The sequence below is a fragment of the Argopecten irradians genome, chromosome 5 (genome assembly GCF_041381155.1).
Source record: "Argopecten irradians isolate NY chromosome 5, Ai_NY, whole genome shotgun sequence".
In the NCBI taxonomy this organism is placed as follows: domain Eukaryota; kingdom Metazoa; phylum Mollusca; class Bivalvia; order Pectinida; family Pectinidae; genus Argopecten; species Argopecten irradians.
This window is the reverse complement of record NC_091138.1, coordinates 22,090,237-22,117,174: the sequence shown is the minus strand read 5'-3', so window position 1 is coordinate 22,117,174 and position 26,938 is coordinate 22,090,237. Positions and strand designations below refer to the sequence as shown.

At 36.7% G+C, this 26,938-nt stretch overlaps 1 protein-coding gene across 2 annotated transcripts in view; it reads left to right on the top strand.

The window, feature by feature from the left end:
- Positions 1-26,687, top strand: part of LOC138323228 (vitamin K-dependent gamma-carboxylase-like) — a 32,438-nt gene extending 5,751 nt beyond the window's left edge. For both annotated transcript variants that reach the window (XM_069267653.1, XM_069267654.1), the window contains exons 7-17: positions 212-318; positions 2,192-2,355; positions 6,916-7,091; positions 7,572-7,682; positions 16,382-16,513; positions 16,795-16,952; positions 18,664-18,842; positions 19,083-19,213; positions 22,962-23,109; positions 24,788-24,950; positions 25,638-26,687. In XM_069267653.1, coding sequence (XP_069123754.1) covers positions 212-318; positions 2,192-2,355; positions 6,916-7,091; positions 7,572-7,682; positions 16,382-16,513; positions 16,795-16,952; positions 18,664-18,842; positions 19,083-19,213; positions 22,962-23,109; positions 24,788-24,950; positions 25,638-25,758 — 1,590 coding nt within the window. In that variant the 3' untranslated portion in view covers positions 25,759-26,687. The remainder of the gene's footprint in view (positions 1-211; positions 319-2,191; positions 2,356-6,915; positions 7,092-7,571; positions 7,683-16,381; positions 16,514-16,794; positions 16,953-18,663; positions 18,843-19,082; positions 19,214-22,961; positions 23,110-24,787; positions 24,951-25,637) is intronic.
- Positions 26,688-26,938: the final 251 nt, after the last annotated feature.

Sequence of the window (26,938 nt, the reverse complement as noted above, 5' to 3'; positions counted from 1 at the left end):
AATATTCTGTTGCAAAAATTGACTCATGCATTTTCGTATTCAATTCATGTAATGTTGAAATTAACTGCCAGATATTTTAATTTTCAATTTTAAATATTGTAAATCTTACTTGTGTATCAAACTGCCCTAATTGAGAATCTGTTTGTTTTATACAGGTATTCCTGGTGTATTTTATTGCTGGCCTAACTGAAAATCTGTTTATTTTATACAGGTATTTCTGGTGTATTTTATTGCGGGCCTAAAGAAACTGGACATGGATTGGATGATGGGATACTCAATGCAGAACCTGTCCAATCAATGGGTCTTTGATCCTTTCAGGTAAGAACTATGTTCTTGATACAACCTTTCAAAACAATGATCATACATGTTCATTATGACAGTATTCCCACATAGCATTTTTATTTTGCCAATGCTTAAAAGTATTGTTGTAGGTCATCTTTTAATAGTTACTAACAAGCTCAAAGCCCTGATGAGATTCTACTGTAAGACTATAGAGAGTAAGTGCCCCTGATAAGATATTTTGTTGTAGATTGTGTACTCAGAGTTACTGATGAGGTATTCTGATGTGGGCTGTTTACTCAGAGTTACTGCCCCTGATGAGGTATTCTGATGTGGGCTGTTTACTCAGAGTTACTGCCCCTGATGAGGTATTCTGATGTGGGCTGATTACTCAGAGTTACTGCCCCTGATGAGGTATTCTGATGTGGGCTGTTTACTCAGAGTTACTGCCCTAAATGATCTATTTTTGGGTTAGCTGCATTCAAGCAGATGCTTGATATTACACTACCAAGAGTCAAGTCAAATGTTATGTATTCGAATAAATACAGCTAGACAACATTCTTCTGATAAGGTTTCAGATCAAATGAAAGGTTGAAGCTTAGCAAAAAGCTGAAAGGGTGCAGCCGTATTTAACAGTTTCTGTGTACCGTTAACCAAGTATAAGCTTAACCAGAATCTAAGTAAGCATCAATCTACATTCACAAAACAATATGAAGAGTTGGACCAGATTTTGTTAGAAGTGGCACAAGAAGTCAAGAAGAGTCTGCTTTAATAGGCCTATTTTGTGCTTGGTGTCCACTCTTACTGCCCCTGTCCAGCTATATTTTGTTGGAGGCTATACTAACAGAGTTACTGCCCTTGATCAGCTATATTTTATTTTAAGTTGTCCAACAGAGTTACTTCCCCTGACCAGCTTTATTATCCCCCGCCCAACGAAGTTGGCGGGGGATATACAAATGGGTTCCGTCTGTCCGTCCGTCTGTCCGTCCATCTGTCAGTCCATCTGTCCGTCCGTACGAATGGTTTCCAGAGCGTAACTCTAAAACCAGTAGAGATATTTCCACGAAACTTCATACACACATTGGTCTTATGGTCTAGTAGTGCCTTTTGCTATTTTTAGGTTTTCATTTTATGCATTTTTTCCGTAACCATGGAAACATTGCTGAAAATATCATATTTTTGTACCAGGTTCATTCCGGAGCATAACTCTAAAACCAGAGGAGATATTTCCACGAAACTTCATAGACACATTGGTCTTATGGTCTTGTAATGCCTTTTGCTATTTTAAGGTTTTCACTTTTTGTACTTTTTTCTGTAACCATGGAAACATTGCTGAAAATGGCAGATTTTTGTGTAAGAATCGTTTCCGGACCACAACTCTAAAACCAGCAGAGATATTTCCATGAAACTTCATAGACACATTTTATGTAGGACTTCTTATTTTGTATTATGCTTTACTTTTTATTTAATATGCATGCAGTAAAACTCAGATATATCAAACTCAATTACTATGAACATTCACTTAATTCCTATGTAACTCGTCGCTGTTTAAAACAAATCAAAAATCGCACTGTTAGCTGCTGAACTTTGTTAAAGCTAAGATCAATTCTGGTATTTTTCAAAGAAGCAAATGTTTTCAAAGTTGGTTTCACTTTGTTAAAAAAAGCATAAATATGTTTTATATATATTCGTCAATTGCAGTTGGGTTTTAAAATACTTTCCCTATACTCTTACTAGCATATAAAATTAATGCATTAATTGATTTAGCTCTCTATTGGCGGGGGATCTGAATGACTATGTCCTTGTTTTGTTGTAGGTTGTCCTAACAGAGTTACTGCCCCTTACCAGCTTGATTTTGTTGTAGGTTGTCCTAACAGAGTTACTGCCCTTGATCAGCTATATTTTGTTGTAGGTTGCTGTTGACAAATGAACAGATAGACCTGTATATAGTGCACATTGGTGGTCTGACACTGGATATGTTTGTTGGCTTCCTACTTTTCCTCGACAAAACAAGACCAGCAGCTTTATTCTTCGCTGGCTCTTTTCATTTGATGAACTCCCAGATGTTTCATATAGGTTGGTACATTGTTTAGATACACTTGGTTTACAATATCCATGAATTTAGTTAAATTAGTTAACTTGTTGAATTTTTTTACCCCAGGTGGGAGGGGGGGCCAGGAGAGGGCAGATGGCGGGCCCAATAAGGGAAATAGAAGGTAAAATCCTTTAAAATCGCTACTTTGTCATAGAGTTCTTACCATGGATTGATAACCAAATTTGGCCACCAAACAACCCTAGTGGAGGAAGGGAACCGGAACATGTATAAAATTTTGTGCACTGACACCACCCCGGGCAGTAGAGGGCGGGGGCTGGGCCAATTGGGGAACTATAGGTTAAAGTCCTTAAAATCAGTCTACTTGTCCATAGAGTTCTGAATGGAAATGTAACAAAATTAGTCCACAAACATCCTATGGAGGAAGGGGAACAGAACTTGTATAAAAATTTGGCTCTGACACTCCGGGGGCAGGAGAATGCGGGGCCCAATAAGGGAAATATAGGTACAATTCCTTTAAATCCGGCGTACAAGATCATAGAGTTTCTGAAATGGAATTTAACAAAATTTGGTCCACAAACCATCCATGGGGTACAGGTGGGACCAGAACTTGTATAAATATAGCTGCTCTGAACCCCCCGGGTGGCAAGGAGGGGCGGGGCCCAATAAGGGGAAAATAGAGGTAAATCCATTTTAAAATCGCTACTTGTCCATAGAGTATCTACATGATTTGTAACCAAAAATTGGGGGCACACAAACATCCTTAGGGGGAGATGGGGAACAGAACTTGTATAAATTTTTGGCACTGACACCCCGCGGGGGCCAGGAGGCGGCGGGGACCGCAAAAGGGGAACTAGAGGTAAATCCTGTATATTCTGCTACTTGGTCAACAGAGTTCTCTACAAGATTGTAAACCAAATTTGGCCACAAACATCCTTGGGGGAAGGGGAACAGAACTTTTATAAATATTTGCGTCTACACCGCCGGGGCGGGAGGGCGGGGCCCAAGTCGGGAATATAGGTAGTAATTCCTTAAATCGCTACTTGTCCATAGAGTTCTGAATGGAAATTGTAACAAAATTGGGCCACAAACAACCTTTGGGAAGGGGAAACAATAACGTAGTATAAATTTTGAGCTCTAGACACCCCCTGGGGGCAGTGAAAGAAGCGTGGCCCGAATAGGGGTAATAGAGAGGAACTCCGTTTAAAAAATCGCTAACGAGTCCCTATTAGAGGTTTCTACATGGATAGTAACAAAATATTGCCACAAACATCCCTTGTGCGAGGAAGGGGAATCAGACACTTTGTAAAAATTGTAGGTCTCTGACCCCCCCTGGTGCCAGGAGTGGTAGGAGGCCCAATAGAGGGGAAATAATAGGTAAATCCTTTAAAACGCAACTTGTCATCAAGAGGTCTACATGGAATTAAACCAAATTTAGGGCCAGAAACCGTCATATGGTGTAAGGGGAAACGAACTGTTTTGTAATAAAATTTAGTCCTCAAAGCCCCCCGTGGGCAGGAGGGTGTGGGGCCTCACTAGGGGAAGAAAAGGAAAAATCTTCTTAATTCGCTACGAATCATAGAGTTCTGCATGAAAGTAACCAAATAAGGGCCAGAAATAATCCGTGGGAAGATAAAAGACTGAGATTTTGATAATAAATTGTTAGGCTCTGGTCACCCACGGGGACAGGAGGGACGTGGGCTCCCAATAGGGAAATTATAGGTAATATAATCCCTATTAAATTGCTACTCTAGATTGTCTAGAGTTCTTGTATGGATTGTAACTAACTGTTGGCCACAAACATCCCTTGGTCCAAGGTGGGAAGCAGAACTGTGTATAAGATTTTGGCTTCTGGACTCTCAGGGTGCAGTAGGAAGCGGGGGCCCAATAGGGGAAAATAGAGTTAAATTCTATCATAATCGCCTACCTAGTCTTAGAGTATCAAACATGGATTTGTATCAAAAATTGGTCCACAAAACATCGCCTTGGGGGAAGAGGAATCATGAACTTGTATGAAATTTAGGCTCCTGACACCCCTGGGGTAGGATAGGTGGGGCCCAATAAGTGGGAAATCGAGGTTAACATCCTTTAAATCGTCTACGTCCCGATATAGTTTTCCGCATGGATTGTTAACCAAATTTGGCCAGATAACATCCTTGGGGGAAGGGAACAGAACTTGTAAAAAATATATGTGCTCCTGACACCTCCCGGGGCGGGAGGGGCGGGGCCCCATAAGTGGTAAATCAAAAGTGTAAAATCCATTCTTAAATCGCTCCTCATGTCCATGAGATTTCTGAATGAATGTAACAAAAATTGGCCACAAACATCCTTGGGGGAAGGGGAAGAGAACTTGTTATTAAATTTTGGCACTGACCCCATGGTCTCCGCCACGCCCCCCCGGGGGCAGGAGGTTCAGGGGCCCAATTGGGGAAATAGAGGTAAAACCTTTAAATCGCTACTAGTCCTAGAGTTTCTTACATGGAATGATTAACTAAATTTTGCCACAAAGCATCCTTTGGGAGAAAGGGAACAGAACTTTTATAAAAATTTGGCTCTGACCCCCCCGTGTTTGAGGCAGGAGGGGCGGGCCGCAATCGGGTAAATAAAGGTAAATCCCTTTTAAATCGCTAACGTTGTCATAGTGAGTTTCTGGAATGGAAATGTCAACCAAAATTTGGTCCATAAACATCCATGGGGCAATGGGAAACATAACTTGTATAAATTTGTGGCACCTAGCCCCCACGTGGGGCTGGAGGTGCCGGGGCCCAATAGGGGACATAGATGGTAAAATCCTATTAAAAACGCTACGAGTCATAGAGTTCAACATGAAATGTAACCAAATTCTTTGCTCAGAAATATCCTTGGGAGAATAAGGAACTGAAACTTGTATAAATTTTTGGCTCTGGACAACCCCGTGGGGCTAGTAGGGGTGGGGCCCAATAGGGGAATTCTAGGTAAAACCTTATAAATTTGCAACTTAAATTGTCCTAGAGTATTGTATGGAATGGTATCTAAATTTGGCCACAAACAACCGTGGGAAGGGAGAACAGAACTTTTTTAGTTGTATAAATTTTGGCTCTGACTCTCCAGGGGCAGGAGGGCGGGTGGCCCAGATAGGGGGAAATAGAGGTAAATTCTTATCAATCGAGCTAACATGTCTTAGAGTTTCTGCATGGATTGTAACCATAATTTTTGGCCACAAACATCCTTGGTGGAAGAGGAGACAGTAACATGTATAAATTTGGGCTCTGAACCCCCCTGGGGTGCAGGAGAGGTGGGGCCCAATATGGGAAAATAGAGGTAATTCCTTTGAAATCGCTAACTCTTCAAAGTATAGTTCTAACATGGATTGTAACCAAATTTGGCCAGAAACCTCCTAGGGGAAGGGGAACAGAACTTGTATAACATATTTGCTCTGGACACCACTCCCGGGGGCGGGAGTGGCGGGGCCCCAATCGGGGAAATATAGGTAAATCCTTTAAATCGCTACTTGTCAATAGAGTTTTCTGAAAGGTGAAATGTAACAAACTGGTGGCCACAAACAACCTGTGGGGAGAGGGGGAACAGAACTTGTGTAATATATTTTGGCTCTGACCCAAACCGGGGGCAGGAGCGGCAGTCGGGCCCAAATAGGGGAAATAAGAGGGAAATCCTTTAAATCGCTACTAAGTCATAGAGTTCTCCAATGGATTTGTAACCTAAATTTTGCCACAAACATTCCTTGGGGAAGGGAACAGAACAATGTATAAATTTTGGCACTGACCCCCCGGGGGCAGGAGGGGTGGTGGCCCAATAGGGGAAATAGAGTGAAAAATTTCCTATAAATCGCTACTTGTCTAGTAGAGATAGTACGACTCGAGCATGGATTGTAAACCAAATTTTGGCCAGAAACAATCCATGGGGGAAGGGCACAGAAACTTGGTATAAATTTTGTCTCTAGCCCCCCGGGGCTGGAAGGGGTGGGGCCCAATAGGGGAACTAGAGGTACAATCCTTTAATTCCTTCTTCGTCTAAGTACTGTCAAGGGAATGTAACCAAATATGCCAGAAATCTCCTTGGAGAAATAAGAAGCTGAGTTTGTAAAAATATTGGCTCTGGTCCACCGGGGCAGGAGGGGGCGGGGCCCAATAGGGGAATTATAAAGTAAATCACTATAAATTGGCTACTTAATTGTCCTAGAGTTTGATATGGCTATGTATACTAAATATTGGCCACAAACAACCTTGGGTGGTAGGAGTAACAGAACTTGTATAAATTTTGGCTCTGAACTCGTCAGGGGGCAGGAGGGACGGGGCCCAATAGGGGAAATAGAGGTAAAATTCTATCAATCGCTACTTGTCCCTTAGAGTTCTGCATGGATTGTAACCAAATTTGGGGCCACAAAAGCATCCTTGGGGGAAGAGGAACAGAACTTGTATAAATTTTGGCTCCTGATCCCCTGGGGGTAGGAGTTTTTATACACCCAAAGTGTTCTAAATTCCTCCCTATATCTTTCAATTCAAAAAGACTTTGTGATAAATTATTCAAGTAAGATGTGTTCCATTCAGGAATTGTTTTTAGAAATTGTTCACTTTTTATTACAGGTATGTTTTCCTATATGATGTTAGCAACCTTGCCTTTGTTTTGTTCCTTTGATTGGCCAAGAAGATTTCTTAAGAGAATTCCATTACCTTTTGGTCTCAATACATCACAGGAACTCCAGCAAAGCAGCCACTGTGTGTACACTGAAGAATCAACAAAATCTCACTCCACCAACCAGGTATCAGAATTGTTTGTTAACATACCTCAACATTTTATAAATCAAGCAAAAAAATCTTTGTTATCTCTGGTATCAGAAATGTTTGTTTTAAAACTTACCTCAATATTTCATAAATCAAGTAAAAAAAATAATGTTATCTCAGGAAATGTTTAACTCAACTTCACAGATAAGGTACCATAATCTGTTAGCTCACATGAATATTTTATGCTTCTCTGGTAAGAAAACCCTTATTGTTACCTGAAAATATGTATCCAATGAAATATAAGAAATATTTGTTTCCTCTATAACCTGAAGGGCTTAGGACTTATGAAGAATTTTGAAATAAAAATATGTACATATTTTAACTTAGGAAAATGTAATTAAATAAAGGTGAGCTGACACTACAGTAAGAAATATTAAATTTTAAAATAATGACATCAGAAGAAGGCAGGTGTTGGTTGGTGCTTCATATTATTGATAATTCTGTTCATCTATTTACAGCATTCCTCGACAGACTCTGGAATCACACTCCACCATCAAGTCTTCTCCTGTATCACCATACTCTACCTTAGTACACAGATTTTGTTACCCTACTCTCATGGAGTAACCAAGGTAACACAATCCCCTCCCCCTCACTACTCCCCCTCCCCCCTCCACCAGCCCCCAATTATGACTTCTCTGTTCAAGTCAAGATCTACTTACAACTTTCGTAAGAAACTTTTTCTAAAATAATTAAAAGTTGCCCCTACAAGGTAAAGTTGAAATGTTACTTTGTAAACTTACATTTGTTTAAATAATTGAAATTTGGATCATTGGATACACCTGGTAACCATATACATAACTTAGTATCTAAAGAGAAAGTCTGTTGTGTATGTACCCTTTAGGCCATGGGCTAAGAGGGTCCCACATGCACCCCCCCCCCAAACCTCCGAACCAATATTTTTCTGAACCCTTATGACCCACTGATCACAAATCCAAATGTTAACATTGCATAAGTTGGGATGAACTTCCGGTTATGACGTCATCAAGATGGCCGCCATCTCGAATTTCACTAAAAATTGAAAAATAGTCATAACATTAACATTTTTCAACCGAAGTAGACAAATGAGGTATAAAAATGACCACAATAGAACAACAAATACATATCAGGACCAAAACATCCAATATTATGTAGTGATTTGAACGCAGGAAATGAAAAAATTGGATTTTAAAAAGCTCAAAAAAATGGTATTTTTCAGCAAATTTTTTGTCATATTTTTGTTTGACGCAGCAAAAATGTTTCCCAACAGCAATCTATTATTTCTAATAAGTTTTTTGACCACTTGTCAATCAGTTTAAGCAACAAAAACCAATGTTAACATCGTAAAGTTCCGGTATATGACGTCATCAAGATGAGGCCACCATCTCGAATTTCACTGAAAAATGAAAAATATTCATAACACTGATAAATTTTTCAACTGAAGTAGACAAATGAGTATCAAAATGACCACAATAGAACAACAATACATGTCAGGGACCAAATAATCCAATATAATGTAGTGATTTGAACGCAGGAAATGAAAAACAAAAATATTTTAAGCTCAAAAATGGTGTAATTTTTTAGCAATTTTTTTCATATTTGGGCCTGCGAACAGCAGCAAAATTGTTTTCCCAACTACACAAATTATTATTCACTAATCCAGATTATTTGACGCTCGTATCTAATTCTGTTTTAATATCAACAAAAACAAAAAAAAACAAAAATATAAAAAAAACGATAAAATAATTTATTTTAGAAGATAGGCAAAAAATAAAACATAAAAAGATAAAAAAAAAAGATTATTGTGTAAATAACCATTTATTTTGGTATTTACCAATAATAACAATTCACCGGCGTTGCGGCCATCTTATTTTGTTTTGTTAATTTTTTTCCACAAACCGCTCCTCTTTAACTAACTTCATAGTTTTCCTGGTGCTTTTTTGTTCCTTGGAATATCGATGAATATACGAATGGCTATGCGTCGATTTATAACTTAACAAATTTGAATTTTAAAAGTTTGCTGTATTTTTTTATAAGTGCGCGACTTCAAAATAATTCAATTATAATGATTCGGAAAATTTTGTAGACAATTAAGCCTCAACTCAAACGAGAATTAATACTGCAAAACGCTAAACTATAGCTTATTGCAACTATAGGTTATCAAATTTAACGTTCGCGTTAAATTAAATAAACTGACAACATTTTCGAAAACGAATTGTGTTCTTTTAGAAAGACCAGCATGAGTACCACCATCCATTTGTTTATTTCCTGTGGTAAATAACGCCAAGTGAACATGATTAAGATGGTTTCTACAGTTCTTGTCACTTATTTCATTCACTAGTTCTTAATGCTAATCATTTTTGTGTGTTCTGTGTATGCCGTTGTGTGGCTTTCTCGCCATAGAGTCAGGTCCTTTCGAGCCTCGGTGTCCCCTGAATGTGAACTGATGTTGATGTTGTGCTTGTTCATTACCGGGTGGTGGTTAGTGTTACCGTCGGTGGTTCTAAACTTGTCAAGCTGGTCAGATGGTCAGAGGTTAATATCATGAAACATCGGTCTTTCACTTCAGGGATGTTTTGGGATATGGTGTGGGGAGAAGCTCCTATACTAGTAGTTTCACCTATGTATTCACGATATCGAAGATTTGATGTTCACTAGACTTCCCCGGGCATGAAAGGAACCAAAAAAGGACACGCTGATCAACATTCAGCGGATGGTTTGGCTGTTTATGATTGAGGTTGTTTGGTTTTCCTTTACTTACCTTGTATAGATTGTAGCATCAATTTCCTCATGCTTGTGGAACCTCAGCGTGACCATATAGGTGTGGCACAGGTTGGTGTGGGATTCATTTGACGGGTCATCTAATGAGGTCCTGCAAGATGAAATGAAACTGAAGTAAAGTATCACCTCTTTGCCAAAAGTGTTCTGGAAAGCACTTTGCTTTATTGATCTTTTTTACTAGGATATGTCTTTTCTTGGTCTCTTTGTAGCATACACCAGATACTGTGTTTGTGACACAACCAAGCACCTTTCAAGGGGAAAGGAGGACAGTGGGGAAAAGACTTAGGTGAGGAAAGGAAGGGGAGGGGAGAGAAAAAAAGGAAGAAAAATAAAAAAGAAAGAAAAAGAAATGTCAGACCAATGAAAGAATAAAAAAACATTTAACATTATTGCCCTCTTTATTGACCATCGATGATATCACCTGTGCCATTTTTGGTTGTCGAGGTGGGTCCCTAAAGACTTGATATGAATAGTACCTTCTTGACGAATCATGGGAGTGTTTATGTCGCTATAAGGTGTACCAAATATTGCCCCCATTGAAAGGAAATGTGCATCTGGTGTTGTTTTTGTAATTTCCATTATGACAGCAGAAAGAGAAGTCTTGAAAAAACCATAATAACGTACGATATGTTAGATTCTGGAAAGAGATTCCATCTTCCCTGAACCTGTTGGTGCCCGGTTATGAACACTGGACACAATGGGATGGGTCCATTAAAAGGCTAGTAACAACACTGGAATGCAGTGTCACATGAGCACATCGCATCGAAGACGTCGTTTCTGGCTTTCCCGACGAATGGATACCGAGTATCTCGAGTACTCTGATTCGGACTGCATGTGACCAGCTCCCAGATATGCCGAGTCTCTTCAGTGGATAGGTCAGTGAGGCGAGAAAACACGCACAATGATAATGGTTATCATTGAGAACCAGTGAAAGACATATTAGTGACATTGTAGTAACCATCTGACATTTTGCTTATGCTATGCATAGGAAATAAACAATGAATGTGCTCATTTTCAAAGACACAAACGCTTTGGGAACTGTTAATGATATTAAAGGAAACACAGGCTTAGCTTAGGTTACATTTGTTACGCTATCAGTAGGTGTTGTGTTATTTTTGAGACGCTGCTAATCTACAAAATTGAGGGTATAACAATAATTCTTTTTTTGCATTTCTATATATTTCTTTTGTTGTTTTTGTTTTTACTGATTGATAGGAATTTAAATAACTGATTACGAGTAATAATTTGTTATTGGAAAATATTTCTGCTGCGTCAAGCCAAGTATGTAAAATTTGCTGAAAAATCACCATTTTTGAGCTTAAAAGCTTATTTTTTTTATTTCTTCCGTACAAATCACTACACATATTGGATTATTTGGTCCTGATATGTATTTGTCGTTCTATTGTGGTCATTTTGATACCACATTTGTCCACTTTAGTTGAAAAATATCAGTGTTATGACTATTCTTCATTTTTTAGTGAAATTCGAGATGGTGGCCATCTTGATGACGTCATAACCGGAACCTATACAATGTTAACATTGGTTTTTGTTGTTGTTGTTGTTTAAACTGATTGATAAGTGGTCAAAAAACTTATTTGAAATAATAGATTGTTGTTGGGAAACATTTTTGCTGCGTCAAACAAAATATGAAAAATTTGCTGAAAAATCACCATTTTTGAGCTTAAAATCCAATTTTTTCATTTCCTGCGTAGAAATCACTTCATATATTGGATTTGTTGGTCCTGATATGTATTTGTTGTTCTATTGTTGTCATTTTGATACCTCATTTGTCTACTTCGGTTGAAAAATGTTAATGTTATGACTATTTTTCAATTTTTAGTGAAATTCGAGATGGCGGCCATCTTGATGACGTCATAACCCGGAAGTTCATCCCAACTTATGCAATGTTAAACATTTGGATTTGTGATCATGTGGGTCATAAGGGTTCAGAAAAAAATATTGGTTTGGAGGTTTGGGGGGGGGGGTGCATGTGGGACCCTCCAAGCTCCTAGCCATGGCCTATTTAGTCTATTCACAACCATGTGTTACATATTTTATCTAGGGGTAACGTGACGCTAAACCCAAAATGGTAAACTTTTATTATATGTGAAGCAGAATTTTTCAAATTACAATATAAACTGCCAATAATTGTCCCTGGACAACCAACGTCGTTGTGACGACCCTAAAAAGACCATGTATTTAAAGCCAAGGAAAACAATTGCTGAATGGGATAATTTTTGACAATTATGGGATTTAAATAAACTAAAAAATGTTTGAACTTTCGTTAAATGAATTCAAACAAATTTTTATCGTGCCTAGACATTTATAAAGCAAATGAAATTTACAAGGTATACCATTTGGGTACTCAAACCTACTGAAACACAGGGTTAGACCCCAGGATGCTTTCAAAGCTCTCTATTTAAATAATATATGCACTGCTGACAAGTAAACAAAATAATGAAATTAAAACTAAAGACATCTATTTATTGAATGTTAAAAAAAATCTGGATTCAAGCACACGTTAGAAAATTTTAACAGTTTTAAATTTCAAAAAGTGTATACTGTAAACCAACTTTTATTTGCGTGGGATTTACCTTTCGCGAATTTCAGGATTGACTAAAAATCGTGAAAATTAATCTCCGCAAATTAATAGCGTAACATTTGTATGGGCTGAATAGTGCATTAATGCTTTGTTAAGATGATCATATTTGTTCAGAAGTAAACATGTTTAGTGTTCAAACTAAATAAACAATTCCATAGTTCAGTAAAACTAAATTCCAGAATGCTACCATCCCCAGGGAGACGGTGTTTGTGTCGACCACCATGACACACCATTCGTTTCGTTTCGGTGAGGGAACAATAAGGGTCACTTCAGTTCCTGAGTTTTTCTATCACAAGTCTCAGAATTTTGTTTTGAGTTATTGGTATCCTTTTTTTAGCTACATTTTGTAATTGTTGTTTTGTTTTAAAACCTACACGAATACGGACATGTTTACCCAAAGACAACTGAAGGCATACTGATCCTCGCTAATACTGGCAGATTCCATTGTTTATTTGTGTGTGATCTTGAGTTCAATTCTTTATTATGTCTAAAAAAGTAATGAAATTAGAACGATGGTCTGATCCACCAAAGTTAATCTCCGCGAACTTGTTTTGAAGCAGAATTCACGAAATTTAGTAGCCACGAATAAAAAATTGGTTTGCAGTAAATGGGTAGCCTCACATTACAACATGCTGACTTACAGCCTGTTAAATGTTTTACCTAGGGTTATAACACCTGGACTAACGGCCTGTTAAATGTTTTACCTAGGGTTATAACACCTGGACTAACGGCCTGTTAAATGTTTTACCTAGGGTTATAACACCTGGACTAACGGCCTGTTGAATGTTTTACCTAGGGTTATAACACATGGACTAACGGCCTTTTAAATGTTTTACCTAGGGTTATAACACACATGGACTAACGGCCTGTTAAATGTTTTACCTAGGGTTATAAACACATGGACTAACAGCCTGTTAAATGTTTTACCTAGGGTTATAACACATGGACTAACAGCCTGTTAAATGTTTTACCTAGGGTTACTAACACATGGACTAACGGCCTGTTAAATTTTTTACCTAGGGTTATAACACATGGACTAACAGCCTGTTAAATGTTTTACCTAGGGTTTTAAACACATGGACTAACGGTCTGTTAAATGTTTTACCTAGGGTTTATAACACATGGACTAACGGTCTGTTAAATGTTTTACCTAGGGTTATAACACATGGACTAACAGCCTGTTAAATGTTTTACCTAGGGTTATATAACACATGGACTATAGGTCTGTTTAAATGTTTTACCTAGGGTTATAACACCTGACTAACGGCCTGTTAAATGTTTTACCTAGGGTTATAACACATGGACTAACGGTCTGTTAAATGTTTTACCTAGGGTTTATAACACATGGACTATAACGGTCTGTTAAATGTTTTACCTAGGGTTTATAACACATGGACTAACAGCCTGTTAAATGTTTTACCTAGGGTTATAACACATGGACTAACAGCCTGTTTAAATGTTTTACCTAGGGTTATAACACATGGACTAACAGCCGTTAAATGTTTTACCTAGGGTTATAACACTTGACTAACAGCCTGTTAAATGTTTTACCTAGGTTTATAACACATGGACTATAGGTCTGTTAAATGTTTTACCTAGGGTTATAACACCTGACTAACGGCCTGTTAAATGTTTTACCTAGGGTTATAACACATGGACTAACAGCCTGTTAAATGTTTTACCTAGGTTATAACACATGGACTCACAGTCTGTTAAATGTTTTACCTAGGGTTATAACACCTGGACTAACGGCCTGTTAAATGTTTTACCTAGGATTATAACACATGGACTAACAGCCTGTTAAATGTTTTATCTAGGGTTATAACACATGGACTAACAGCCTGTTAAATGTTTTACCTAGGGTTATAACACATGGACTAACAGCCTGTTAAATGTTTTACCTAGGGTTATAACGCATGGACTAACAGCCTGTTAAATGTTTTACCTGGGGTTTATAACACATGGACTAACGATCTGTTAAATGTTTTACCTGGGGTTATAACACATGGACTAACAGCCTGTTAAATGTTTTATCTATGGTTACAATACATGGACTAACAGCCTGTTAAATGTTTACCTAGGGTTTTAGTACATCACATAATAGAATAATATACACATGGACTAACGGCCTGTTAAATGTTTTACCTAGGGTTATAACACATGGACTATCGGCCTGTTAAATGTTTTACCTAGGGTTATAACACCTGGACTAACGGCCTGTTAAATGTTTTACCTAGGGTTATAACACATGGACTAACAGCCTGTTAAATGTTTTACCTAGGGTTATAACACATGGACTAACAGTCTGTTAAATGTTTTACCTAGGGTTATAACACCTGGACTAACGGCCTGTTAAATGTTTTACCTAGGATTATAACACATGGACTAACAGCCTGTTAAATGTTTTACCTAGGGTTATAACACATGGACTAACAGCCTGTTAAATGTTTTACCTAGGGTTATAACACATGGACTAACAGCCTGTTAAATGTTTTACCTAGGGTTATAACACCTGGACTAACGGCCTGTTGAATGTTTTACCTAGGGTTATAACACATGGACTAAACAGCCTGTTAAATGTTTTACCTAGGGTTTATAACACATGGACTAACAGCCTGTTAATTGTTTTACCTGGGGTTATAACACATGGACTAACAGCCTGTTAAATGTTTTACCTAGGGTTATAACACCTGACTAACGGCCTGTTAAATGTTTTACCTAGGGTTATAACACCTGGACTAACGGCCTGTTAAATGTTTTACCTAGGGTTATAACACATGGACTAACAGCCTGTTAAATGTTTTACCTAGGGTTATAACACATGGACTAACGGCCTGTTAAATGTTTTACCTAGGGTTATAACACATGGACTAACAGCCTGTTAAATGTTTTACCTAGGGTTATAACACATGGACTAACAGCCTGTTAAATGTTTTACCTAGGGTTATAACACATGGACTAACAGCCTGTTAAATGTTTTACCTAGGGTTATAACACATGGACTAACAGCCTGTTAAATGTTTTACCTAGGGTTATAACACATGGACTAACAGCCTGTTAAATGTTTTATCTAGGGTTACAATACATGGACTAACAGCCTGTTAAATGTTTACCTAGGGTTTTAGTACATCACATAATAGAATAATAACACATGGACTAACGGCCTGTTAAATGTTTTACCTAGGGTTATAACACATGGACTAACGGCCTGTTAAATGTTTTACCTAGGGTTATAACACATGGACTAACAGCCTGTTAAATGTTTTACCTAGGGTTATAACACATGGACTATCGGCCTGTTAAATGTTTTACCTAGGGTTATAACACATGGACTAACGGCCTGTTAAATGTTTTATCTAGGGTTATAACACATGAACTATCGGCCTGTTAAATGTTTTTACCTAGGGTTATAACACATAGACTAACAGCCTGTTAAATGTTTTACCTAGGGTTATAACACATGGACTAACAGCCTGTTAAATGTTTTACCTAGGGTTATAACACCTGACTAACAGCCTGTTAAATGTTTTACCTAGGGTTATAACACCTGACTAACGGCCTGTTAAATGTTTTACCTAGGATTATAACACATGGACTAACAGCCTGTTAAATGTTTTACCTAGGGTTATAACACATGGACTAACAGCCTGTTAAATGTTTTACCTAGGGTTATAACACATGGACTAACAGCCTGTTAAATGTTTTACCTAGGGTTATAGCACATGGACTAACAGCCTGTTAAATGTTTACCTAGGGTTTTAGTACATCACATAATTGAATAATAACACATGGACTAACAGTCTGTTAAATGTTTTTCCTAGGGTTATAACACCTGGACTAACGGCCTGTTAAATGTTTTACCTAGGGTTATAACACATGGACTAACAGCCTGTTAAATGTTTTACCTAGGGTTATAACACCTGGACTAATGGCCTGTATGGGTACTCATGGGATATGATGGTCCACTCCTGGTCTACACAACATGTAAGGATCACCTACAAGGACCTGGACACAGGAGACCAAGGATACTTAGATCCTTATGTAAGTCATTTACATAATGTCAGTGGGTCCACATCATTTTGTCAGTATTGTGCTAAAGAGTATTTTAAGCTGTAAAGTAACTTTGGTTTGACATTCTATTAACAGCCAGTGTCATTTAAAGGCTTGCCAGGTTTAGATGTTGGAGGAAATCCTGAATTGATGCTTTTGTAGGAGTTACTGCCCTTGACTTATTCAAACTACATAGGAACTTAACCGGGAATGACAGGCAGATAATAATTGTTGATGAATTTTCTACAATTCTGTTATCATTTCTGTCCTAGGCTTGGGTTAAAGGTAAAAGTAACCGCTGGTCAAGTCATGCTGATATGATTAAACAGTACACAACCTGTATAGCTGATCAGCTAAAGCAGTATGATATCAAAAATGTGGAACTGTATGTGGATGTGTGGAGATCTCTAAACGATCGTTTCCAGCAAAGGTAACGTATGGGATACCTAGGCACGTTCTTTTACTTACGTCCTTGCCCAGGTCTAAAATAGACTGTAAGTTTGGACTAAGCCAATCACAGTTTTTATTGGTTGAGCAAAGGGTTAAAAATTTAAAATATTCATGTTCCTGACGCCTGCATCTAATTTAGACAAAAAAAACAGAAAATACACTATGCTCAGATTCTTATATTTGGATTTTACCTCTACTTACTGGATTTTATATGAAATGTTTATTACGGATACATAGCATTAATTGACTAACTCATCATGGTGACTTGACTTTCCCCTACGACTTCAACTGTATATATATATTTGTGTCTATTGTGTATTATCATTGGATTATGTGTAATTTTACCTCTCACTTGCAAATAAACAATCGTATCATATACTATGTGTTAATTGTGCCCCGCTAATTCCCCCATCATGACAATCTACTACAACATCAAAACGTACGTGACCTGCCCAATCCGACCAGGGCTCCGGTCACAGACTTATTATAGACATTTCTTTATAGACTTATTATAGACATTTCGTTATAGACTTATTATAGACAATATAGACTTATTGTAGACATTTCGTTATAGACTTATTATAGCCATTTTGTTGTAGACTTATTATAGACATTTCGTTATAGACTTTTTATAGACATTTTGTTATAGACTTATTATAGACATTTTGTTGTAGACTTATTATAGACATTTCGTTATAGACTTATTATAGACATTTTGTTATAGACTTATTATAGACATTTTGTTGTAAACTTATTATAGACATTTCGTTATAGACTTTTTATAGACATTTTGTTATAGACTTATTATAGACATTTTGTTTTAGACTTATTATAGACATTTCGTTATAGACTTATTATAGACATTTCGTTATAGACTTATTATAGACATTTCGTTATAGACTTTTTATAGACATTTCGTTATAGACTTATTATAGACAATATAGACTTATTATAGACATTTCGTTATAGACTTATTATAGACATTTTGTTGTAGACTTATTATAGACATTTTGTTATAGACTTATTATAGACATTTCGTTATAGACTTATTATAGACATTTCGTTATAGACTTATTATAGACATTTTGTTATAGACTTATTATAGACATTTTGTTATAGACTTATTATAGACATTTTGTTATAGACTTATTATAGACATTTTGTTATAGACTTATTATAGACATTTCGTTATAGACTTATTATAGACATTTCGTTATAGACTTATTATAGACATTTCGTTATAGACATTTTGTTCATTATAGACTTATTATAGACATTTCGTTATAGACTTATTATAGACATTTCGTTATAGACTTATTATAGACATTTTGTTGTAGACTTATTATAGACATTTTGTTATAGACTTATTATAGACATTTCGTTATAGACTTATTATAGACATTTCGTTATAGACTTATTATAGACATTTCGTTATAGACATTTTGTTCATTATAGACTTATTATAGACATATTATAAGTACCTTGACCAGGAACAAAATACAACATTATGACTACAAATTTGTTGTAAACATATTTGTGTTAAAATTAATGTGTTTTAGTGTATCAGGTGTCAATGGATGTCTGTGTTGCGATCTTAACATCTGTTAGAGCCAAACTAGTAAATCACCATCTGAACAACGTACCCATGCTCCTGTCCATAGCTTACTGACTACAGATTGTTGTTGTTTCAGAGTATATGATCCCAATGTAGACTTGCTGGCAGCTCCTTGGGGACCATTCTCTGAGATTTCCTTCAGTCTGCCATTACTTGTCGACCTGTCGGACTGGAGAGGGAAGCTGTCTGAGATACAGACACAGCTGTATGATTTATCTAACTACAGCGATGTGGTATTTGTAGCAGACTTTCCAGGTACCCCTTCACAGTTAAAATGATATTAGTCATGATTTAAACACTATTATATTCTAATTCATGAACTATTTTGCCTATTTCTAAGTTCACCAATGTCAAGTTATATATCTTGCAGTTTTTACATAATTATTTTTTCCATCCCTTAAAGGCTAAAATGTAGTAGAGTTTCATGATATGATCTGATAACAAACTTCAGGGTTTGTGTAAGTTTAATAACCTTGACAAATCCTTTACTTGTAGGATTAACGCTGGAAAACTACATACAGTCTGACCTTGGAAACACCAGCATCACAGTACTCAAGGGGGAGGTTGTTGTGGAGATTCCAGACAAGGAACAAAACATATCCCTCAAAGAAGGACAAAAAATACAGGTACTTAGATGGATACGGTAGTTTGTTGGTGATGTTATTCACCTTTTACACTGGAGTTTGATGTCTTCTGATGAAGCTTTTTTTTCATCCAATCTAAAACAAAGACTAAAATGTTTTGACCAGGTACCATATAGCCAGATATTTTGATCAATAGCATATACAGTGGAACTCGGTTAATACAAACTCGAAGGGACCGAGATAAAACTTTGAGTTATCCGAGTGTTCAAATTAAGCGAGTTCTCAATTATTTTTACTGGCGATCTCTTTACATGGTAATAGATCTACTTGTTCCATGTCGTACAACGATGTGAACAAGAAAGTTATCAAAATCGTAGATGTTGGTTGCAAAATTATAACAATAAAACCGAAATAAATCCAAAATATCGATTCAATAACTGCAGTCACGACAATTTTTTCACGCACATAGAAATAACAGACATAACTTACGTAACTGAGACACATGTGTTCATAGGAAGTTATGCAGAAAGTGATTTTGCACATGTCAACTCATGATCAAACGATGGTGGCTGGTGGTGTAAAGTCTTTTTTTCAGAGTAAAAAATTTAAAGCACTAACATTGCTCACACCTAAATAATTGTAGCATCGCTCTGTAAAGACAGTGGTCGTGTACGGCTCCAAGTTGTGATTGCATTTGGAGTGCAGTGCTAGGTGGCTAGAGATAAGTTCCACTCGAGTGGTCACACATTACATGTGACAGTTGGCCGAGAGCACCTGGTTTTTTTATCATGTCGCCGTTTTAGTCGGAGTAATGTTTATGTAAGTAATGAACATGCACTGCAGCTTTATAATTGATTATCGCTTATTATAATTGATACAATATAACTTAGGTTCATTGCTTAACATTTAACAGTCTTTTCCATGTTTTTGTTGTTGTAAGCGGCTTTTGAAATGCCGTTTTACGGCATATTTATGAAAAAGAAATCAGCATTTTCGGCGAACTCAGTGTCCAAAAAATCTCAATTTGAATTATACAAACATTTTATGTATAATTTTTGTCGTTCGAACCAAAAATTTATTTTGTATTGTCCGAGTTTTCCGAGTTTTCCGAATTCGAATTTTCAGAGTTTGTTAAATAAAGATAAAGAAAGAATTCGGCCGGGACTGGCAAAGTACTTCATATTAAGCCGGGTTGTCGAATTATCCAAGTTCGTATTAAGCAAGTTCCACTGTAGCTGGTTATTTTTGCAAGGATGATATTTTTGTCAGAAACAGATGAATTATGTTATATACGTTGAAGTAAATAGTCGAGCAAATACGTTAAAGTAAATAGTCAAGCAAATGAAGGCTAAATTCGGTAAAAATGGTGTTTATATATCCAGTATAATTTCTTATGAAATAGAAAAATAAAATTTCCTGTCAAAATTTGATCTGCATGAAAAGAAGTTGATATACATTATAGGAATCCAAACATGACCTCCCGGCTGGCTATGTCAATATGTTGACATTTGCATGCCCTCTCGCTTTCAAAGAGTTGTTTTTAGAAATGTGCTCAATTTACATAGGTTTTTTTTTCCATAATTTCAATGGTCAAAACTAGACAACGTAAGCAGAACTGGACCGTCGTTTTGATATGTAAGGACTTTTGGAAGGCCAATGAACGCATTTAGACTGGTTTTATTTGCCCAATATTCTCTTTAAGCCAAAATATGAAATTTTTATTCTTATAAAAAAAATCTAGTTTTGGGTCCAAAAAATTTGGTCTGTAAACTAAACAGTTACCAGGTAAAGAGTATCTGTCACAATGGCCAAGTGTAGTGTCAGGGTGGTAGGTATCATCCAATGATAGGAAAAAAAGATTGACACCATGTTTTCTCATAAGGAGGCCTGGAATACTGGACTGGCTTCAAAATATATAATTGAAGGAATTCATTTTTGTTAAGTCACCTGAGACGAAGTCTTAAGTGACCTATTCTAATCGTCTTTTGTCCGTCGTCGTGCGTCGTCCGTCGTATGTCCGTAAACAATTTACATTTATGACTTCTTCTCCAAAACTGCTGAAGCAATTTCAATGAAATTTTGCACAAACCTTCTAAGGCATAAGGCCAATCAAAATTGTGAATTATATGGTCCCCACTCCCCAGGGAGCTATGGGAGGGGCCAAAAGGGGTAAAATTGACTAAAATTTCAAAAATCTTCTTCACTCACAGATGTGATGGAATTAAATACTCTTCATAGATAGAAAGGTTCTAAGGTCCTTTACAAAAATTGTGAATTATATGACCCTAGGGTCTCAGGTTTCCCCCTGGGGAGGGGGTTAAGTTTACTATAGTTTATATAGGGAAAACACATTTTTGAGTATTTTTTGATCATTTGTAATAGGAAATGAGTCAGATATTGTCAGAATTATCAGTATGAGATGGCCATTGAATCCTATTAACCAATTTTCCATAACTGACCCCCAGGGGCCTTAGGGCCGGGGTCAAAATTGGTCAAATAGGCTATAACTTCAAAAATCTTCTTCTGAAATTCTGGAAATGGTAGAATCACATACTCTTCATAGATGGAAAGGTCTTCAGGTCCTTTACAAAAATTGTGAATTATATGACCCTGGGGTCTCAAGTTTCCCCCTGGGGAGGGGGTCAAGTTTACTATAGTTTATAACTTGTTTGGAATTATTAGCCTGAGATAACATATTAATATCATAACTATATTGGTCCTGTCAACCCCCTCGGGGCAGAGGGGCGGGGCCAAAAGGGGCAAATAGGCTAAAACTTCAAAAATCTTCTTCTGAAATTCTGGAACTGGTAGAATCAAATACTCTACATAGATGGAAAGTCCTTTACAAAGATTGTGAATCATATGACCCTGGGGTCTCATGTTTCCCCCTGGGGAGGGGGTCAAGTTTACTTTAGTTCATATAGGAAAAACACATTTATGAACATTTTTGCCTATTTTTCATAGGAAATTAGTCAAACTGGGTTAGAATTATTAGCCTGAAATAGCATTTTAACATCATATCCATATTAGTCATGGCCGACCCCCAGGGGCCAGAGGGGCGGAGCCAAAAGGGGTCAAAATGGTAATTTCAAAAATCTTCTTTTTTAATTCATTGATTTTATGGAACCAGATACTCTTGATAGATTGGAAGGACTTAAGGCCCTTTACAAAAATTGTGAATTATATGGCCCTGGGATCTCCAATATTCCCCTGGGGAGAGGGTCAAATTTACTATAGTTTATTTAAGACAATTATTTGCTTAGTTTTCATAGGAAATAAGTCAATCTGGGTTAGAATTGATGGATCGCCAGCTGTCAATCAAACCGCACGTAACTTTGTATTTTGTATTGCTACGATATTTGCTCCGACATAGAAACACATGCGTTTGTGAGCATAAGGCATGGTTATATTGCACATGACGATTGGTCAATTATTAGCCTGAGATAGCATTTTAACATCATATCCATATTGGTCCTGGCCAACCCCCAGGGGCCAGAGGGGTGGGGCCAAAAGGGGTCAAAATGGATAACATTTCTTCTGAATTCACAGATTTGATGGAACCAAATAATCTTCATAGATTAAAAAGTCAAATTTATAAAACTACTGACTGACTTCAAGGGCCTGATGGGCAAATATATAGTGTTTATATGCATGTCTTTGTTTCATTCTGTATCTGAACTCGGGTGACTGTTAAGGCCCATGGGCCTCTTGTTATAAAGCAAATCCACTTTATAATCATCCGTGACTCATTCTGAATAAAAACTCTATATTCTCTGTATTTTATCTATAGCTACCAGCAGATGCCTTTCACAGTGTACATACTGTATCATCAGAACCGTCCTGTTACATGTACATCTTTATCAACACCACAAAGGAGGTCTTTGCACGCAAGTTAGAGGAGTACAGGCAAGCTGTCAACGCATCAACAAATGGCACAGGTATCTGTTAGTTATCACATAGTCTTGTTGTCTTATCAAAAACTATGAAGTAGAACGTTATATTTATAACATAATCTGCCTGATTTTCAGTGACTTCAATTTTTGCATATGACACTAGTGTAATATAACCTTCAGTGTTTTTCATTGACTGGAAATGCATTGTGATATTTTTTTTTGGAATAAAGGTACAGTATTCGACCTAATAAGAGCCCATGTCCCTATAAGAGCCCTTCCCTTTTTTGAGGGCTTGATTTTAATTGCCCAGGCATAAATAAAGACCAAAACTACACAAATCTGTATAGATTTGCAATAATTTTGTCTGATTAGCACCTTTTCATTTTTTCATTTTTTTAAATGCCCTGGGCGCTTGGGTCGAATACGGTAGTTGTAGTTATGTGATAAATGTGATATGAGATTTTATGAAATGAGTCTTTAAAAAGTTTTTATTTTTTGTGAGCCTTAAATCAATTGTGATATTAAACAGGGGCGTAGGAAGCGGGGGGGGCAGGGGGGGCAACTGCCACTACCCCCCCGTTCCCCAGGACGGGGGGGGCAAACATGTCTTTTTGCCCCCTCATTTTCGCCGACTGAAATTTTCTAAAAATGCTTATTTGAAAGAAAAAAGGGTCCTCCTGCATATTTTTCGTACTTCATTCTGGAAAATTTTCCGCTGCGCGGCGCATTTCTTAAAACGTTCAAGCACATAATGTCAAACCTTAAATAGTAAAAATTCAATACACACAAACTAGACTAAAAATGTCCATCGAGGGATTCTATGTACTATTTAAAAAAATGTCTCTTAAAAGATCAATTTGTTTATATGTCTTAGCGAGACAATTAATTCATTTTTTTTTTTTATGTTACACAACAATGTGCCGATGGTGTGAACCCGGTATATTCAGATCGAGTAGGGTTGCATAATGTTATGACGACACAATTATCATTTCTAAATGCAGGTAGCTTTAAATCGAAAAATTACCATGTTAAGAACGCTTTATAATCATTAAAATTTATCGTAAAACTCATCTCAGCCATTCTAAATCGTAATTTTTTTCCCGGGGAAGACCCCCGGACCCCACTAACACCAAATTCTCGCGCCTTTGGGCGCTCGGAAATACATCAAAATGCATCGTAAAACTCATCTAAGCCATTCTGAATCGTAATTTTTTCCCAGGGGAGACCCCCGGACCCCCAAAACACCAAAATCTTGCGCTTTTGGGCGATTGCAAAATTAATAAAATACATAAAACTCATCCTGGGGGTCACCCTCAGACCCCTAATAAAACACCAAAATCTCGCACCTTCGACGCTCACACGCTAATTTGGCCAATTTGCGTATTCGTTAATTTCCTTTTAGCGAGTCCATTGTCTATAAATGTGTACAAGGATTAAATTTAGTGATATATGAAAAATTTATATAAAGCATACATGGTTGGGAGTTGAATTAATCTCCTCCTGTAGGTGCGGCGGGGGGGGAGGGGGGGTTGTTACAAAATATTGAGGATCTTTGCCCCCCCCCCCCCATGACGTTTCATCTTCCTACGCCACTGTTAAAGCATTATAAATTTCAGGTTAATCAGTAAGTAGAGGTATGAAATGAGGGATACAGGTATTTTATATGAGCAAAAAAAAAATTTAGTCTCCATGGTAACCAGTGATATTTTTATGAATCCTTTAGATCCCTCTGGGACTTTGCTGAGGCAGTTTTCTGATGATCCCCATGTCCAAGAGTACAAGGACTACTTACTAAAGGAAGGAAAGAAGGAGGAGGAAAAGGCACGCTCAATCTGGCAGACAGCTAATATATTTATACATGAAAAATACCAAAGATTTTCTAGAAGGTAATTAAATTCATTACCAAAAAAACTCAATTTGAGTTCACATGTAACTTTTTGCAATCTTTCATCGATTGATGTTCTACATTTTCTTTTCATGAATCATATTTAAATGACCAAAGGTCAACCTTAATAGTAATTATACAGTCTCTGTATGCCATAATCCTTAGGGTGGGGGAAAAAGGCCAAGCGTAACTCATGGAAAGTCGTGTAACTTCAAACTTAAGTTAAATGTCAGAATGCAATGCACAGGAAGCTTATTACGGTTTTAATAGAGTGTCAGTGAATCAATATCAGAGCATACCCGAGTACATGTATTACATTAATCTGCTGATAGGTTCCTTCATAATTTGTTCATTTAAATACACTGAAAATTTGTCATTTCTCATGATGCACAACTGGAAGGTTTCTGAAAACATGGATTTTTAATGAATTGTTAAACTCGGTTATGATAAAGAAAGCCTAAATGGCAGCCATAGAAAAGTACAGTGTTATCTATTTATTCAGTAATATACAGAACAATTTTTTGTCAGCATGATTAAAATAAGATTCATGCTAGCAGGTACCTGTATATGTTTATCTTCTGCTACCAATAAACTTGAACTCAAATCTATAAATCTAACACAGGAAATAAATAGAACTTGGCCCATTATAAAGTAGATGTTTTAATGCATTGACATTTTCTGATTTCAGTTTTATCTTCCTCCATGCAGCCTTTAGAAGCATTCTGTTTGGTGATTCCTTTGATGTGATGCGGCAATCTATTTACCAAGAGGAAACTAATAGGAAGGTACAGGAGGAGATGCTCACCTGACATTAATGTGTTGTCTATAGACGTACCATTAAATAAAATTGTTTCGTTACCAGTAATCGATGATTCAGTTGAGACTTACCAATAACAGAAATCTAGTTTTGTAAGCTAATTGGAATGTTGAAGAGGAATTGCTAAATGATAAACCCACACTAAAATGTTGTCTGCAGGCTTAACATTATTTGAAATCCAGTTTTTCAGTAGATAAAGCATTAATTGACAAATCCTATAGGCTAACCTTTACATGAAACACACTTTAGTTAGAAGATTGTTCATTAATTGACATTTTAATGAAGATTTCCCATGAACATAAATCCAGTTTTGTCATCCAAAAATCCAGTTTTGTCATCCAAAAATCCAGCTAAGACTTTAATACAATTACATTATGTAATTAAAATCCAGTTGAATCATTAGACTGATCATTACAATGCCAGTGAAAAATGATATTTCCTGACAATGTAATTAAAGCTTTGCATTAATTTGTTATTATATTGTCCATTAGATGACAGTCAAATGAAAACTTACCATCAACTAAAATCCAGATTTGTCAGTAGTTGAACCATTAATTGACAATCTAGACTTACCATTTATTGACAAGCCAGTTTTGTCAGTAAACTGGTTCTTTATTAACAATTCAATCAGAGTTGTGTGTAGAATTACCATTAACTGTCAAAGCTAAAAGTTTGATATAAGCTATATTACCTGACAACACAATGGACATGTGCTGAGTTGTATTAAATAGACATATCGTTTACCTTAAATCATGTGTGAACATTAACTGGCAATTTTATGTAGCTTTATTTATCATGATTTGACAAACAAACATTGTCGTTAAATATGAATATGGTTGTTCATTTATCATACACATTCATTTGACTTTTAGCAATATAATTGTTTTACATGCCACTTAAATAAATATTTTGTCATGCAAATTGTTAGTATTGTTTTGTTTTATGAATGAACATAATAATATACATACTGTAATCAGAGATTTAATATATTTAAATCTCTGCCGTAAATCACTGTGACATTGAAACGCATTATATGTTATAATGATAAAAATGCTTCTGATGTATCAGCCTGAAGGACAATTAGACTGTAGAATGTCTTATTTGAACGTTCTCAGTTTGATAGGACTAGTTCTTGAATCCTGCTGGATGTCTTGCACAGTATGTTTCATTGA